This window comes from Crassostrea angulata, chromosome 2, assembly GCF_025612915.1.
Source record: "Crassostrea angulata isolate pt1a10 chromosome 2, ASM2561291v2, whole genome shotgun sequence".
Lineage (NCBI taxonomy): Eukaryota > Metazoa > Mollusca > Bivalvia > Ostreida > Ostreidae > Magallana > Magallana angulata.
Window position 1 is genome coordinate 45,440,999 of NC_069112.1, and position 20,026 is coordinate 45,461,024.

A 20,026-nucleotide genomic window follows, 5' to 3' on the forward strand; every position below is an offset into this window, starting at 1 on the left:
ATCTGAAATATAAAGGAACAATTATTTCACATAGTTATCCTTTTCAAATTTAGAAAATCTGTTTTAATTTTTTTTTTGACCTATAGTTGTTTATAGTTGTTTACTTTCTTTTATTTTCCTGATTCGGGTCGAAAACGTGAAAGGGCTCAGTAAGCCTCACCCTCTGCCCCTTTCTCTTACCCTTACCTAATTATAGCTAATATTTCAAGACAGTAACCATGTATTTGTATATACGTGTTGGAATTTTCCAAATATCACCAAGATAGCCCTACCTCTCACATGTAATTATGCAAATTCAATTTCTTATGCAAAATCAACAGTTTCTAATATGACAGATGGTTGTTGGTGTTTTTGTTTGTTTGATTTATGAAGGAGCATCTCCCTCTTTGTGTTGGTTATTTGCGTTATTACGGGGTCTATTTCAGTGAAAGAGTAACCTCTCTTTGAGACTTCAAATCTTATCTCATTACACTATCAATGACCACGAGTATACCTTTTTGGCTAAAGGACTTAAATTTATCCTAGCTCCTAGAATCAATAACGCTAAAAGAATGGTGTCATCAAACATTTTAATGTGTTTGCCAGAAAACTCCGATGCTTATACCACTATAACACAGCGATGATTGTACAATTCATCCCTTTAGAAAGCCATCGGGTCATATCCCCCAAAAACTTGCAATGCTCTTGAGAAGTATATTGATAAAGCTAAATTGAAACTCACTAACCTAAAGGATTTAGGGATAATTTGTCAAAAGAAGAAAGAGGGGCCTCGTGTGCATTAAAAAATAATGAAAATATTGTTGTAAAAAATGCTGACAAAAGCAACACAATAGTTAAAATGGACAAACAACAGTATATCACAGAGGCACAACGCCAACTCAAATCTAAACATTACATGCAAGTTGAAAAACCAGATCTGAAAGAACTGCAGAACCGCATAAAAGTGAAAGTTAACAAGATCCATGTACGGGAGTCATTACACAAGGAAGCTTATCGCTTCCTTAAAGACAATAAACCCGCCCTGAAATGCAGACAATTGTACCTGCTCCCTAAAATACACAAAATCAAAGACGATGTCTAAAACGCCTTAATTAACAATCTCTGTAGCACCAGACAACTCCCCCCGGGACAACCAATCATATCACAGTGTGAGACGCCGACAAGGAATATCGGTGCATACTGTGATTATTTTCTTATATCCATTGTGTGAAAATAATCTACTTACATAAAAGACACAACCAATTTTATTAATACAATCGACTCACAAAGATTCCCACCTAACGTTCTATTAATAACGTAGGGTGTTACTAGTATGTATACAAACATGGAATTTAACGAATTATTAAGTGCGGTGCACGATGCATTCAACAACGCCAACAAACGTGAATACTGCATTCCACATCCAGATGTCAAAGATCTTCTCTTTCTGATCAGATGTGTATTAGATTACAACTACTTCGAATTTGACCGAAAGTATTACAAACAAATTATCGTCTGTAGTATGGGGGCTGTGCCTTCACCGGAACTATCGGACATTAGGATGTATCAGATCACATAACTTTAACACGCCTTCTTTTTCATGGCTGTTTTAGAGATGACGGTTTTATTGTAATTGACGGCTCTGAAAATGAGATGATGGAATTTTTGACATAGGCAATAGTTGTCATAAACATTTCAAATTTACTTAAATTATGAAATTGTCCACAACTTTGCGACTTTCCTGGACACGCTTAATTTAAAGGTCAACGATTTCTTGCTCAAAACAAGCTTGACCTTAAATCATACATCAAATTAACTACATGTAATAACTTTCAGTATCTCCATAGAGATAGTGCACACAACCCAACAGTTTTTAAAGCGTTTATCAAAAGAATGCATAAGACATGCGATAAATACAAATGACCCTCGTGAACTAGAGGAAATTCTTGGAATTGTTAGGACACATTTGTCAAAGAGAGGTTACTTTTCCACTGAAGTAGACTCCATAATAACGCAAATAACAAATTGTTAGTCAACAGAAACAAAGTGAGATTATTTTCTTCAGAAGTTTTCTCTCTTATCAGAGAGATATTCTACCTCAAGATCAGTCTATTTGTCCCGGACCCCTATGCTGACAATTATTAATAACAAGGTATAGCTTTCCAAAAAGATTGCCTGACTGAACAAAATTATGCAATGGAAGCATGCACACATAACATATAAGTGCGTGTAAGCTTGAAAGCTGGAGATTAAATAGTCATTTTTTTTCTTTAAATTGTGTTTGTTATTGTAAGATGCAAAATCAACTGACAGTCAATTTTAAAAAATGTCCAACAATATGAAATATGAAACGGTATAAAAACACGTATTGTCTTTGAATGTGTGTGTGGGCAGCTTCAAATTTAAATTGTACATTGTATTTGTTATATTAAGATGCAAAATCAACTGATAGGCTTTTATAACAAATTTCCAACCATATGACATATGAAAGGGTTTACAAACACGTATTGTTTTTGAATGTGTGTGGGCATCTTCATCAAAATTATTGACAAGCAATTAAAAAAGGATGAATTCTCAAATTCATGAAAAGAACCTAACTGTAACTTCAATTAGAATTACTTATTTGCAGTTTCATTTATTGAATGCTCCTACAAAAGTGGAGGGAGAAGGGGCAAATCCATGATAGTTCTATATATCAGATAAAGTTTAGAAAAGTACCAGCAGCCAAAAAAATTGAAGCAGCCCCCTCACACCGATCCCCAATGCTACATGTCTGTGATGTAAACACATGGCGTGCTCTGGGGTATTCACATGATCCCAACGGACTCGTCAACTAATCGGCGCTCAAAAACTATGAACGAGACATTGTGGTGCGAAATACTGCTATTACTGTTCACGCAACGAATGAACTCATCCATTGGCAAATATCCATGGGGAGAGGGTCAGATGAATTTTTTGACATTTGTGTTGTAACAGCTACATACATGGATATCATACTTTGGATCAGATAGATCGAATTAAGAAACACACCTGATTAGTAATTGTTAAATGTAGTAATGTACATTTAGTAGGGCCAGTGATTTATAATTCCTTTAAAAGATTAATGAAATCGCCCAACTGAACGAAAATCGGGTCACAACCCGCTTTGGCGATTTAGTTCTTCCAGTAAACATTCCAGCTGGATAAATATATATTTGTTTTCATCCAAACTGATGACTCTCTTGTAATAATGATAATGCAACACCAATTATTACGTACATTGTACCGTAATAGAAAAAATATTACAACTTGTTGCGATGAACTTTCCCCCCTTATTCACCGTTTAAATACGGTGGAATGCTGATCTATTTTTAAATCAGGACTACACACGTACATGGTGAACGTCCCTTTTACTTAAAAACTTTTGCTCGCTGTTGTTATTACATGCCATATATCATTTCCCTTAATTGTGAACGTAAATGCTGACATCTTAAACATACATCGGTTAATCTTTTTTTTAAAATATCATGATATTGGTTATCCCACTGTCTGCACTGTTTCGGAGAACACAACTTTTAAACCCTAGATATGCCTGACTTCATGATGTCAGGCAATACCAGGATCCTGGATGTGAGCCACTTTCAAAATGTTAAAGTTATAACAATGTTATATGAAATTTGCTAATATATAAATTAAAAAGAGATTTTAATGGTCCTGTACACCCTATTTCTTTAGAGGGCCAATTGATCTGTCCTGTATATCTAATTTACAAAGTACAGACGTCCAGGTATTAAATCATGAATTTTGGCCAGCCTCTTAAATATGAACCATTTATACATCTAATTGTTTACGATGTATTTACAATCTTGGCAGGCTGGTTAAATATGTCAGTTGTCAAGTCATTTCTGCAAATTGAATTCAAACTCTCTCTTTTTAATACTATTAGTCAATTGATATGTATTTTGAATATATGTTAAAAGAAAATTCACTGTTAATTGAATAGTGAAACAACCGCATAATATTAGCTATTTAGATTAGAAATAGCGTATACGTTTTCAAGTAATAATTGCTTGTTTTGATCAGAGAGCAACCAGCCGTAACATTCTGAAGGCGTTAACATTAATCTTTAGATGTAAATACACTGTTGTAAGATATTTGACGATCCAGAATATTAAATTTCTGGCAGCATTAAACACAACTTGTAAATAATGACTCAGGTAAAAAAGTGCACATAACATACATTTTATTAACACATGGAATATCAACGTATATAGAGTGTATATTAAATACATACAGTGCAATTTTTAAGGAATGGTGTTAATAGTCTTAAAAGTCTCCGATAATATTTTAGAAATGGATGTAGAAATGATAATAAAAAACAAGATTCTACCTACCGACTAACTATCCTCCTACTGCTTTCCTTTATAGAATTGACATTTGAAGAGACCAGGTAAATCTGGTTGTAATCTAGACCAGGACACAACATTAATTTCTATTGGTAAAATGTGATAGGCACACAAACACACTCGTATGTCTGTATTGTGCAGGGTTTTTATACATTATCCCTTTGAATTTCCTGTATCATCCTTAAGCGTGTAGATATTTTGCCATTCAATTAACATTCACACTGTTTGCAGATGTCAAATATTATTATAGATTGTGATTTGAAAATATCTTGTTTTTAGATAAAACTGTGTCGAACTGAATTTAAAACGGGCGAGTTATTTAGCAGGTGTGATTTGGCTAATTTTTGTCTGTTTAAATGTCAATTATCTATGAAGCTGTAAATTTGTTAAATGTATTAGATTTGTTTATTTTATTATGTTCATTTATTATTTGATCAAGAGGAACACCTGCTAAATTAAGTACATGCAACATAAGAAATGCATGAATTCAAAACTTAGAAAAACTTGAAGAGACCAGGTAAATCTGGTTGTAATCTAGACCAGGACACAATATAACATATAACATAACATAACATCACATATAACAAATGTTTCAAATTGTTTTAACGACTCATTAAAACAAATAAAATTGTCACCATTATGTTTTCTAAAACTCAATATACGATGCAGAATTGTTGGGAAAATTGTTATTTACAAAGTAAGCACACATGTTTATAAAAATGCTAATAAGTTTTGTTTACACTTTTTTAAAGAGGGATAGATGTTTGTGGCCATTTCTAGACTGCATTACCTTTTAAAAATAAAAAGTTTTGTATAAAGATATTATAAAACATCAAATTTCAAAAGCTAAAATATATGGTTTTTTTCTTTATAAAAAGACATTCAATGGCTAGAAAAATCATATATGTATATAAAGGAAGATATGACGGTTTATTTGTTGATTAGAAAGCCACCTGTAAGGTTAAATAATTTTATATACGATAAAAAACAATCATTAAGCATGTTTTCTCTGTTCCTTAGGACAACTTGTATGTATGTACTACATATCTATGATATTTTTCTCGAGTCAAAGTTATTTGTTATTCTTGTCAGCGAGCATTGATAGTCGTGTGCCGGAGACACGGAAACTAACGCTTCGCATAAATGAACACATTCTGTATTTTACATAGAAAGACTTAACGTAGGTAAATTCTATTCATGGTTCATTAACAATGTCAATTTTTTAACATGGCGTTTCAGGAAATATTTCACATAATAAAGAAACTTCATTCATATAAAAAATAAAAGAGAAAAACAATACATAATGTAATATATAGAGAAAATCAATAAATGAAAAAATAATCTGATATAGCACGTATCTTAATGTTGAATTACATTTTTAGATGAGTGCACACTATATACAAACTTGCTTCAATAACCTAACATCTCATCAAATAAGTTGTCAAACTTAAAGGTCGTAATAACAGTACAATTCTTTGTAAAGATAAAATTTTCAGAGCGGATATTTAAAATAACGAAAAAGTCTTACAAGTTGTTTTTTTTGTTCAGTAGATCAAGACCAGAGGAGGAAACCCTTAGAAAAACATATTTTTTTTTTTGTATTTAACATCTATTAACGTATAATGATAAAATGAAATGTCTGAAATGATGCGATGTGTAACTATCTGATGTGATAGAAATCAGCGAGTTCGATAGAATATTATGTGACGATATACTTATATCTGTAGCTATTATTAAACGAGTAATATTATTCTTTGATGCAATACTGTCTTCAAAAAAATATATACGTTCACTTTATAATGTGTAATCGTGGATTTAATTTTAATTTTACCTTCGCACCTGATTCACAGTTAAAAACCACAAGGCTAGGAACAACGATTATTTAATTTTTTTGTCCCTTGCTTATTTTGCCCAAGGTGCCCATTTAAACACAAAACGCTGAACAAAGGCTTCTTTTTTCGAGTGATTATTCACTGCATGATATAAGTTTGTTATTAATGCTTGGATCTCAGTGTCAATCATTATATCCATTGCAAATGCTTTAAGCTCCGCATACTAATCTTACAATAATGGTTTTGTCTATGTACTAGTCTGTGCTATTGAATGATATGGAAACATGTTATTGCCATAAAATTATATCTATGATAAAAAAACGTACAAAAAGTGTGTATATGTAAATAGAAAAGCAATTTTCAAACAATATATACTTTGTAGATATATATAAAGCATTCAACTGAGTGACTAATGCGTATGAAAACATAAACACCTCCCTTTACTACGGCTAATTAGAAAAAGAAACATGTGATAGATGCTGGAATTCGATATTTTACCAATGTGAACATAACAATGACATTGACCGAGCGTAGACCGCTTTTAAAAGGACACTTGCAATGTTCGCTCCAAGACAAATTTCAACAATACTAAGTATTTTGTACTTAATTCACACAAATTATCAGGTAAAATTCAATTATAGCGTACGGACATCATATAACACGTTTTGAAATACTAAAGGTGTAAGCGGTTACTCTGGTGTAGGCATTTCGTAGTTAATTGGCAAAATGTCTTAATGCATAAGTATACATTATATCAAATGTCATTGAGATGTTGTTATGCACTTTACATGTGATGATGTACTATAGGTGTTGGATTCTACTTTCAAATGTTGTTTTGTACTTGAATTTGTCTTGCCTACCTGCAGTGAACTACAATAGGCGATATTCCGTGTTTGGTGTTTTCGTAGATTACTAAGTGATGGAATATTACAAAACGCAGAGGATATGGGGTCCCGTAATCAGGTCACGTGGTATCATCACATACGTTTTCAACTGTCACACATCTAATGCCTGTTAAAGTCATTCTCAAAATCAAAACGTATTTGATTGTGAATAAGAAATGTGTGATTCAGAATGGGCAACTTCTAAAAATGAGAAAATTCTAATTTCCTCTTTGTAAAGAAAGCATTTTTTCTTGTTCTGTGACTCTCTGTCATACAACCCTTTGGCCGGTACTAGTGGTATTTTATGAAGACAACTGAACAATTAAGCTCTGATAAAGAAGCAAACATAGAAAGCTTCAGATTTTAAATTTCAAGCAAATTTGTAAAATAACGAATGTTTGCAAATATATTTTCTTACATGAAGCTAAAGAAAAGCGTGTAATAGAACTGGCTGTTTGTTCTTCTATGTTTCTTTTTAGCGGAAAGAACAGATGCTGCTACAAAATTAAATACATTGCAATTAATACAGTAGATGCATAAATGCATAAGACAAAATAAAAGACACCAACTTGGCAACATAGCTTTTTAATCAAATAACATACATGCTAAATATAACTTGTTTACAATACTTAGTTTAACATACCATAGCGCTAGCCGAATTATTCAGATAAAGTAAATACAGCAAAAAAAAAAAAAAATTAAAATAGTACCATTATGTTTCTTAAAAACAATGATTAAACAAAATTGATAGGCAGAACACTTTATAAAAAAAAACATTATCTTTTTTTTAAATAAAGATAATAAAACAAAATTGATCGGGACGAAAACGGACACTATGCTACTTAAATTCATAGATATGATATCTGATTCTATATATTTTTGTCAAAATTTAGTTTAATTTACAATACCTGGTTAACAAGAACGATTCCTAAAATACATTTTAATTGAGATTATAGCCGATGTCAACTGAGTCCTTTTATACTGTGATACTGTGAACACTTTATTCTAACTTTAATGTCTCTGTGTTTAATGTCTTGTATATATTGCACTTACCTCAGAGTAATATGAATAATTGGATAACAGAATTTAAAAAATAATTTGGGGATAAGTGTCGCAAGAACATGTCAACATCACATACGAGAATGAGCAAAAGTGAAGATAGAGAAAGAGCCTGGCATCATATTAATATTAACATTCAATATGATATTAATATATAAATATATAAGAAAAACAAAATGTAAGTAAGATAACAATAAAACATCTAAGCTTTAATTTCTTATTTTTTGTCGATTCTATATTATAATATAAAACTGACAGAAATGGTACACATGTTTTTAATTCTGATTTGATGACGAGTTTTTTTTACCATCCAGCCTCTCTTTAATCTAATGTATTCTATTTTATTAGAAAGTATTACTTCAATTACTGGCGTTGGAAGACAAAGTTTTAAAACCTGGGCTATTTTTGCAGTAAACATATTCTATTAACTTTACATATAATTATGAAATAATCAAACACATAGGACATTTTTATTAGCTTAAACAGATACGACTGATACAGCAATAAAATCTGTAAAAATCTAAATACTAACTACATGTATTTACAAAGCTAAATGTAAACATAGATAAAAGAGAAAGTAAGAAATAGAGGAATAAGAAATATTTATACCAAACATAATATACATATTTAAAGTATCAAATACTACACACGTATTTGTTGTAGATAATTTCATCACAAAAAAATAAACCAGTTCATGAATTATCTAGTTTTTATCTTCTTTTTCAGCATTCTAATCACCATATCTTTCTTTTACTGATCAAGGCAATCATATTCCGACATACCTTGTAGATAGTTGTAAATGGCGTGATAAATTAATCCGTATTCATCCTAAACAGTATGTATAAACAAGAGAAAAATAAACAATATATGAAATTTCATAGTTTTGCAAATTTTCATAATTCTACATCTAAGAAATGCAATATTGTATACACTTTCCGAGTATGATTCAAAATCAAATGAAAAGTGTACCAGTGTGCAATTGAATGCTTTGATCTTTTCTCTTAAACTGTTTTTTTAACATGGCTTATATTTTTCAAAGAACTTTTGCAAGGTTTTTGTTTCATAATACTAAATAGAAAATTATGTTCGAGAGATTCTGGTGGCTTTATTTCGCTTATTCTACTTGTTAGTAACGTTCACATCGTACCTGAGTTGCGCATAACTCTGGTCTGCTCTTCTGTAGTTGTCGGACTGTTGTAAACACGTCAATATTGTCGTCCATAGTGATTTGTTGTATGGAGTTAAACACAGCACAGAAGACACCACACATTGATGCACCGTCCCTGTTTCCATAGTGTTCGAAAAAGCATATAGAAGACTATCACACTTTTAGTAACGCTTATCTATATCACATATGTTATATATTTTTAGATGCACAGTATCGTTTTTGACAAACAACAACATTGACAATTAAAAATTCGTTAAGAGCATTATGTTTTAACAAGTGTGTAACAAACAGTATTTGTTCGAGCGCGTAAAATAATACCTAATAACACTATTTACAAATATCACTCTTAATGCAGAATAGGTTTAAAATATGATGATAATATAAAAAATAAAGAATGCTTACATGCTAACAACAGCTATGGGACTGTTACTTGGGCGATCACGAGCAAATGAGACCAAGTTACACAAATTTGTCACATCTTTTTGAGTTTCTGAACCAAATTCGTATTTAGGTTCAGCTACCGTAATACAGAATGGTTCTTCCTGAAAACAAATGTACGTTTGTTATTTTAGGAAATTGGCATTGTTAACAAATCTGTTTTAAGTACATCAGAAACTAGTTTGTTTGGTTTGTAAAATAATTACTGGTCATTGTAGAAAATAAACACCTTTAAAACTAGAGAGTGTAATCTATATCATGATTGGGTGAATGATTTCAAAAACAAATTACCTAATACCTACACTTTCACTTGACAACGAACATTCTAAATAATCATATACAAATTTCTCATTTGTGTATCATACGTCTGTTTGTAAAGATTAACTCGAGTGTGTAATATCTAAAAATGAAAATCTGACATATAATGAAAACTCGTACTTCCAAAAAAAAAAAAATGAAAAAAAAGAAAGAAAAAGATAAACACTCACCTTCTCTTTATTTATATATAAAGTTGACACCTTTAGGTCTGTGTCTCTGCAGGTATAGCAGAATACTCTGTATGGAGATATAATCTTTTCAGATGATGGTGATGGCATCCATGCTTTGCTCTTATTTGATAACAAAAGTATATCTTATATTTGATGTTATAAATATCAAATTACATCAATTTCAACAAAAAAACATTTAGTTGTCCACAAACGATGCGCAGTTGGTTCATACCAATATAAAAGTTAATTATTTTTGCTAGACCACTCGATTGGATAAATTTCATGGAAATAAAACGTTTCTTTTATAATTTTTGAAAACATGTAAATTTTGTAAAATGGAAACGAATGCTTTTATAACATATGGTAAATTGGAAAATACAAACTACAGTTGAGAGAAGGTAATTGCACTGATAATTAATGTATCAATCAATGGTAATTTATCGTTAGGGTAGATTCAAAATGGCACGTACTGATTTGATATTGTGTTGGGGATTCATGCAAATAATTGTGCGACATCCATAATCAACCATAAGACGAATAAACTCAACAACGTTGTCCTCTGTTGGGTATTGTGTAACAATGAATCCGTTGTCCTTGGTATATGTCTGAAAAGAAAAATACATTCATTTAAAAATTAAACAATGCATTGCATTTATCTTCAATTTTCATTTTCGTTTGATGTTCTTACACCAAACAAATTGAAATTCAACAAGCTATGCAACAATGTTTTAGGCCTCACTTGGAATTAGTAAAATTACTCACAGAAGCAACAATAGCGTTGATAAAACTCTCACTTGTTGGAACAGTTGATGGCAAACTAAATCTATATTTCTCAACTTGGAACAAAAAAGTCAACAAACATGTCATTTGAAATAAAGATCCCCCCCCCGAAAAAAGGTAATCATATTGTTGTTTGTTCAAACATAGGGTACAACAAATAAAAATTAAAAATCAGAACACCATTAAGTCATGAAAAATACATAATCATTACTTTATGATATCAAACCTATAACTTAAACTATTTAAACGTGAAAACGCTAATGCTACATTTTTATAGTAGAAACTGTGGAAGTCAAGATTGGAATGAACTTAAAAAACTTGGAATTTAATCAGTCTCTTGTATGAAGATATGCATACACACCAGGCAAAACTGCATCTTTCCCAGAATTTGCCACGTGCTGTTTTGCTGCCTTGTAATCCTCATCAGTATATGTTGGACACACTTTCTTTAAAATCTTTAAAAATCGAGGTAGTTCAACCATTTACATTTTGTTGTTGTATGTTTTTAGATATGGGTACGTAGATGCAGAAAAAAATCGTATATAATAGCTATGTTTTGCACACTGTAGTAGTACAAATAAAAGAACCCCAATCGATTTTTAAAAATTAATGATAACGTATTTGGTTAAACTTTTTTTTAATTTTGGAAATCCAATTCAATAATGCTTATATAAAATTCAAACCTCGTGTTCGTCTTTCAGGGAAGGAGAGATCATATATCCTTTCTTAATTAATGATGTGACTTTATTCAAAAACTGTTTCTTTGACTGTAATGCAGGTTTTGCTTTGAAAGCTTCTTGCAGTGTGAGAAATAATGTGATATATTGATCCTGATATGAAAAAGAATGTAAGTTGTATTAATAAGAATAAATTCATATCATGTGAACAAACATTTAAAAGATATCGTTCCAGTTTGTAAATTTAAATTATAATTAAAATATTCTTAAAAATGATTCCAACGAGAAAATTAATTGATACAACTTATATATTTGTGCTTTGATTTTGATGAAAACAATATGTAACATAACCATTGCTACATTTTACATTGATGGGATTATTGTTAAAATATTGTACAATTCTTTGTAATCTAATTAAAAATAAAAAATACTAAATCATATTGAAGGTAATTTTCACAAACTATATTACTATTTTATTAAGGATTAAATGTAGAAAGACTTGCCAAAATAGATGAATGCTCCAAGTTTATTCGCTATGAACAATTTACTTACAAGGGTGTCAACCATGTTCATTCGATTTTCCCTCATTGTTTTTACATATTCTGCTACATTTACACTACCAGACTTCTTTCCAGTTTTGTAAAGATAGTCAAGAGCTATGTATGTACCCGTGCGACCAAGACCTGTGCTGTAAAATCAAAGTCATTTTAAATCGTAACCATTCAAATATTGAAATTTCACTACTTATATAATCAGACTTACTCTAAAATTTAGTTCTTTTATTGTGTTTAATCAATAAACAAATATTATAGGGGAAAAACCTAAAAGTGTCTTGATACATGTCTTGATTTATACAATATCCTTGTAAAGCTAAACAATGTCATAAATATACGTAAATGCAAATCGTTTGAAGTTAAAAGGAATGGTTTACCTGCAATGAACTAGTGTTGGGGATATTCCTTGAGCAACAGTTTCATTGTCCACGTGATTGTGAAATATGACCAAACACAGAGGATCTGGAGTCTCGTGATCAGGCCATGCGGTAAAATGAAATTGAGTTACCACGCATGATTTTATCTGCAGCAAAAATTTGAAATTCAACAATGCACATAAAATGCATAATTTTAACCAATGATTGTACATGACGTTTTACTTATTATTAACTGTTTTTAATTTTGTTAAATTTGAATGTGAAACAGGAATTTTTTTTTCATCTGAGAAAAAAAAAACAACCTTGGATCTGCGTTGTTTTGTCTCCATCTAATCTAATACACTTAATTAACAATGTTTAGTTCATAAGAGTATGTTGCAAGCAATAACAATGTAATTTCAGTTATAAGTCACTCACCCCTAGTTGAGACACTCTAAATCTTCTCTTGGTGAAGAAAGCGTACACCTTTTCTTCAATGAATTCAATAGAAACTGTTCCATACGTTTCCGTTTTTCCTTTATTTGGCCAGTACTTGAAGCATTTTACCTTTAACAAAAACAAGATAATATAATGTATTGTGTTATTTGTCTCGGTGGTAGCATTGCGTGTGTCAAACAGTAAATCAACGATACATTTGAAGGAAAGGGAAAAAAGTAGAAAATCGTCATCTCGTTTTTTCGTGAAAATATACTGTTATTGCCATCATTAAATCAAAATGATATGTCTTTTTCCTTCATAACTGATCAGTACAATCGTTAACATACCAACCATGCAATTTTTGGGTTTTTTTTTTTATTACATTGGAAAATATATCAGCAAACTCGCCTTTTCTCCTTCTGTTAGATTTGTCAACATGATTATCTGCTGAATTTGGTCCTGGCATACCATCTCCCAGAACTCAGATAAAGTTGTTTCGAATGGACCTAGGCGTGACAGTTTTCTAAACTTTTACAAATAATTTGTTACATGCCATGCCACTTGACGAGAGAGAGAGAGAGAGAGAGAGAGAGAGAGAGAGAGAGAGAGAGAGAGAGAGAGAGAGAGTGACGTAAAATAAATTCAGAAGAACATACATAGAGATTTAAATGCATTTTACGGCAACACTTACACATTGAATAACAACATTACTTTGACACGCCAATAAGCAAATACTATATGTAAGTGTATCCATTAAAAAAATAAGTAGAACTGAGAAAAAAGGTTGGCATTTCTCGCAGTTTGCATCATGATAAGCAAAAACTACACTTTCACCCGTGCGAACACGGGAAGACATTGTATATGATATCGGACATTGACGAAACAGATACATTGACTCAACATATTGTTGACATTTATATACCAAAGTTCTAAGACTACAATAATGCTATTAATTTCACTACACTCTGCTTAGTTAGAATAATCTAACTGTGTCTCGGGACAGGCCTTCACGACAGTTAAAATGCATCCAATATATCCAGAATGATGCAAACAATTGCAGAATCGCCCCGAAACGATTTCGGAGAAAATTATAGCAGCTGCATAAAATATAACAATTAAATTATTCATAACAAACCATTTTGAAGCTGTAAAAACCCTCCATCGAAATATTTAATTCATAAATATGAAGAATTAATCACTTTTTCACCGGCGTTTTTACTGGCTTCGAATTTACATACCATGTTGATATTCGGATCTCAAGGGATTTTTTGGAAATATCGTTTCTGAGTTTATCCATGGAAATGCCATATTGTGGAAGCATAAACTAAAGAGCCTTCCGTGATTTAGCGTGAATGTAATGTGCATGCGCAAGATTGTAAAATCCAAAAAAATCAAGATGATTTCCGGATTTTTAAAATGAATTAACGCTGATTACTAATTAGCGAAGCTTGATTTAGAAAAAACAAAAAAAAAACAAATTGGTAATCTTCAAGTACCAATGATGTTCAACATATATAAACCAAAAGACAGTACTCCGATTTCTCGGTATTAAAGCCCAAAAATCCGAGTCTATTATTTCAATATAGTAATATAGAAGTTATTATGTTTTTATTGTGTGTTTCAAAACATAAAAAAACCCAAGGATTAACTAAGAAGTAACCAATTGCGTTAGACGTATACAAGCGCATTGATTTATATGATTATCTCATGGACGTTTAAAAGCTGACTTGCATACAAAGAGGAAGTCACAAAGAGACACGCGTATGCGTACAGAGACAAAAATTGAAAAGGTTTGTTTAACAGAAGTTTTATAATTGTTGTGTATATACATTACCTTGAGCAGCAATGTATTCATTATTTCGTTCGGCTCCCTAGAGAGAGAAAAAAGAAGAAAATAATAAATTTAAACATGATATACGATTTCCATGTATGTTGTACAACTGTTTCTTCCATACTAACATTGTCACATTAAGTTTAAACATTTAGAGTATTAATGTAAAAACTCAACCTTTGAAATGCTTACACTAATGTAATTGGCGTTGATGTAATCACAAGCTGTTCCTACATACCGTCTAAGGAGTACTCTAGAGTGATCATCTTAAAAACAAACTGAAATTTTAATACTAATTACATGTATACTATTCATCAGTTGAGAAGAACAGGTCGGTACTCAAATACTAACATTTTTACGTTATGATATGACTGGGTAAAATATTTTATCACATGACTTTAAAGTTACAATTTGTGTTTTGAAGGACAAAAAAAAAAAACTATTTTGACTTATATTTATTTATATTCCAGTTTTATTAGAGAGTAAATAAATCCCAGAACAGTTAAGCTATGCATGTGTTTACCTGCCATTGGAACTAAATTTGAGCAAGTTTAGAATTTCGTATATCAAATAATATGCAACAAAAAGTTGTTATATATATACTCTCAAAAACAAAGTAAGTGTAGCATAAAAAAAATGAAGATTAAATCAAAAGTTTTGCAAACAAGGGTTGCATAAAATTTTCCTTACATGGAAGTGTATTTTGAATTCTATTTTTATGACGATTTATTGATAATTTTCCTGCGTCGCATGGGAATCTTTCGCCATGTGGTAGGGACTAAAAAGAACAAAACAAAAAATATATAATGACCGAAGTAAAAAGATAGAATAGCTATGTTACATGATTTTAGTAGGAACAGCTCTGGCTAAAGTGGAGTTGGTTCATCACAAAGAAATAAAAAAAGACAAATAAAATAATCTTAAAAATGAATATCTTTATAATATATTATCATTTTTACGATTACATATTATCTACAACTTATTATATTTACAAAGGCATTGTATTAAAGATACACACCGCATAATCTCGTTTAAATCCCTCAGCATTGTCTCTTTGCTTATTTGTTATAATGGATCCTATTTCAGTTATTGGAATGTCGAGCAGCAACTGTTGGTAGGTGCCCATATTACCAATCGACTTTTCCACCTGCAGTTTTTCATAGACGTTACCAGTAGTCACATAACGTTTAACTTCCGTTTGGTCTAAATCTGTTCGAGCCAATCGTGTTTCTTCTTGGAAAGTGCTGGTGTCTAATTCTAAAGTTTCGTAACTTCGGCATGAAGACCCATCTATACATAAAATATTTGGGAGCGTGTTACATGTTATACGTTCATAAGATTTTTATTACTTAACCATTTCACTTTTCAATTCTGAATTTAAGTTACAAATATTTGTAGGTGTCATTTCAGCGATAATCATTGCCGCTAGTAAAATACGTTCTCACTTATCATTATTGTACCCATATAATGCTCTAAATTGTTTACGCTTCAAAATGCATGACAAACTTACTTCTTTGTTCAGGTTTGGTTGACTTCAGGACAGCCCTATGAATGGTTTTCCTATACCGATATCGAAGTGGAAGAGGGGGAAAAATGTTTATATCATATGAAACATGCATTATGATACTGTAAATATTGAGAAACCTAAGTTGATAAAAAAACGTTTATTTCGTATGAAACACACATTATTCGATACTTTATACAAATACACATTGAGAAACTGAATTTGATACCTTCTATACAGCAGTACGATCACTGTTATTATCCCAACAAGAGACAGAAATCCGACGAATCCACCAACATAAGCAGACACAAGATTATTCTCAGTCTCGTGTTCCTGTAAAGCGTCGTGATTAGTTGTGGCGAAGTTTTGTTCATAACTCAAACTGATAGTTTAACGCAAGAAGAAAAACTATCCAAGGTGGTAAAAACATGTCATTGTAACACATTCATTGCAGTAAAGGTTACCATAAGGACATTTAGCTAAGGAGCTGAAACTATATTCCAGGAAATATTAAAGTATAAGAGTAGTAATTATTAAGATGTTTATACATACATGTATATCAAATTATATTCTATGTACTTAAAGAAGTTTGCAAGAAATTACCACCAAGTTAAATATCTACATATGTATGATGATAATGTGACATACTACTAGGCAATATCCGCTTTTAGAATCACAAGTTTGGTTTCGGCAATTTAAGCTGCAGGTTGAGTTGCAATTCGATCCATAATACATATAAGAGCACGCTATGAAAAAAATAAATAAAAAATATATAACCAGAAAAAAACGGTTTCGACAGTTTGATACATTTAAAAATATATATATTCAAAACTCCAATCCTTTTTGGCTTTAAGGTAACATAATTTTAGATTGCATTTGTTTCTAAAGCGTTTTTGATTGGCTAAATTGAAAATAATGAATGCATTTTTTTATTCATTCTCAAAATTTTAATGTAATATGTATGTCTCTTTTTTATTCTCTAGCTACTGAATTGATAAAGAAATAATACAATATACTCTGTGTCTTACTTTTGTTGCAGAAGACCCCTTCATAGCCTGGTTTACAGCCATGTGGGCATTTGCCTGTTATTCTATCACATGGTGGGTCACAATGACCACAGGTGTTGTTGCAATTTTTACCGTATGTTCCGTCATTACATTCTTCAATTAAAAAAAAAATTGTAATTTTTTTTCTAATTGACACTTTCATATTCACCCATATACAACAATACTATACAAATGAGATATTCTTGTATGATTTCACATAAAAGCATTTTCATACTCCTTCTTGAACCATGTTAATAGTTGAAAATAAAAAATATTCAGGTTCAAAGTATCCGTATTTCTTTTTATGCGGGAAAAAATATTAAGAAGTGTGTAGTTTTTATATATTATTATTACAGTAACTTGATCTAAAGGGTCGGAACATGTCATTTTACGAGGCGCGGATCATTAGAGCAAAGGAGACGCGAATCGTCGAGTTTAATCTCATGATCCGCACCTACCAACGAGATTTGACCCGGCTCTTTGTATCAAGATACTGTTGTAATGACAAATTTATATATACCGTTGTCTTTTTAAAAGTTTTGATCACAAAAATATCCTTATTAAATCAATTTTATAACATTTACTTTTATAACAAAACTATTTTGAAAAGAACTCTTTTAAAATGCGCTTAAATACAGAAGTTAATTAATTCGTACTACGTAATCAGAATCAGAAAGTTGTGATACGGAATCGGGAAACCAGAGTGCGGTAATCCAGAAAATTGGATTAGACTCTGTAAAACTGACATAATCAAAAAGTGAAAACTAATGGATATGAAAACGAAGTTTCCCTGCACATATTTTTACACAACAATGATAAAATTCTCTATCAAATATGATATATGATAAAGGTCTTGGATCAACGTTTCTTTTCTTAATATTTTAAAAATTTGTATTGATTGAAAACAATTTAATATTTCATTCCATACACGATGATATAACAAATAATGTTTAAAACATTACAACTTTACCCATTTTACATTGCCTTCCATAATACCCTGTCTCACACCCAGCGTAACAAAAGCCGTTAATGTGGTTACATCTCCGTCCATTTATACAATATCCACAGTCTTCTGCACATCCAATTCCATATTTGTAAGTTTCACAGTCTGTAACGATTCAACGTTCAATTTAATCACAGAAAAATGATAAAAAGAAATAGCCTGGTTTGGTACCCAACAAAAATAAAGGTACACAAAGAATAATCATACTTTTAAAATCAACGTTATTTAACACTAAATAATAAAAAAAATGCCATCGATATAATTATTTTTAAGCATGTAATTGTTGTTGCATATATAGAACATACCATTTGTATGATTTGTAGTTATCTGTATTTGTGCTATCAAATAAATTGACCATACCCATACTCATTTCGTTAATATTATTATCATGCAACTTACAATTACTACTATGCGATTGAAACAAAATTACTTACAATGTTCACATTTTAATCCCCGATACCCATCATTGCATCCAAAACAATGGCCAGTCTTTATGTGACAGCGATGGCCTTTACATTGAGCTGGACATGGATTGGAACAGTTTTCTCCGAAGACAAATGGAGAAGGACACCCTTAAAATATATATTGCTAAAGTATGCTCGTCAGATGATGGCATATATAAATCTTTCTATATAAACCACGAAACATGATTTAATAGAATAGGTCAGAATAAAACTTCCGGGGAAACACTGTTATTGTCTATCCTAAAATACTTATGCAGGATATTTGGCCGATTAAAAAAACCCAAGTACACATACCTGTGAAAGAATTTCAATTGAAATTGATAAAAGGGAAAATCCCCAAGATATCTTCATTAACACATTATCATTTTTCACTCCTAAAAGTTTACAGAGACAAAAACAAATTTCTGAAAAAGATTTCCAGTGGGGAATGTTTACATCTTTTCTCCATTCTGAAGTCACTCGGAATACCTCGCGCAATTTTTCAACGTTATCATCCCGGTCTGCTTCAATACAAAATCCCCGTAGACATTACTTTTTTGGCGTGTATTGAAACATAATTAGCCACAGGGAGTGTTTCAGCGAAAATATCTTGGAAATAGTTGATACTTTGAATGAACATCGTTTGAATCCTGAGGTATTTATAAATATTGAGTAATTAAGCCAAATGTGAGTCCAGGATATCTTGGGACATTGTATAAACACATTTACGTCTCAAAAATTAAATTTCAGCATTCTGATATATATAAAATAAATAAGCTATACGGATATTTAACGCATCAAGTACTCACCATATACCTCAAATTCACAAAGATCGTTGTAAGCGTAGCGTGAATAGTCTTCTGGGTAACTAGTTCTTGTCCTGTTGTTTTTGAAAGTTACATATCTGCCGTGCATAGTACAGTTCAAAGTTAAAACTGCAGGAATGGTGTACTTGTCAAAATGGAAGTCGTGAAAACACAGAACTTGGTCTTCTTTTAACGTTGTGTTTGAAATATACACAGAAAATCCCAGAAATTTGCCAGCATTCTCGTTAGTGGGTCCTTTGCAAGAATTAAAAAGAAATACATGTTAAACCAGATTTAATTGATATACATGTTAAATCAATCGATCAATAATCGTGTCTTTCGTAACATTTTTCAA

The 20,026-nt window shown here is 31.2% G+C and overlaps 1 protein-coding gene across 1 annotated transcript in view; it reads right to left on the bottom strand.

Annotated features, from left to right (window-relative positions):
• Positions 1-8,856: 8,856 nt before the first annotated feature.
• The window catches only part of LOC128174401 (receptor-type tyrosine-protein phosphatase kappa-like), a 39,008-nt gene continuing 27,838 nt past the window's right edge, over positions 8,857-20,026 (bottom strand). The window contains exons 8-24 of the mRNA XM_052839964.1: positions 17,022-17,119; positions 15,888-16,016; positions 15,560-15,647; positions 15,062-15,135; positions 14,873-14,909; positions 13,447-13,544; positions 13,039-13,167; positions 12,622-12,767; positions 12,243-12,378; positions 11,697-11,843; positions 11,375-11,468; positions 10,996-11,069; positions 10,704-10,838; positions 10,234-10,353; positions 9,710-9,849; positions 9,287-9,422; positions 8,857-8,967 (exon numbers count right to left, since the gene is read on the bottom strand). Of these exons, the coding sequence (XP_052695924.1) occupies positions 8,890-8,967; positions 9,287-9,422; positions 9,710-9,849; positions 10,234-10,353; positions 10,704-10,838; positions 10,996-11,069; positions 11,375-11,468; positions 11,697-11,843; positions 12,243-12,378; positions 12,622-12,767; positions 13,039-13,167; positions 13,447-13,544; positions 14,873-14,909; positions 15,062-15,135; positions 15,560-15,647; positions 15,888-16,016; positions 17,022-17,119 (1,859 nt within the window). The 3' untranslated portion in view covers positions 8,857-8,889. The remainder of the gene's footprint in view (positions 8,968-9,286; positions 9,423-9,709; positions 9,850-10,233; positions 10,354-10,703; positions 10,839-10,995; positions 11,070-11,374; positions 11,469-11,696; positions 11,844-12,242; positions 12,379-12,621; positions 12,768-13,038; positions 13,168-13,446; positions 13,545-14,872; positions 14,910-15,061; positions 15,136-15,559; positions 15,648-15,887; positions 16,017-17,021; positions 17,120-20,026) is intronic.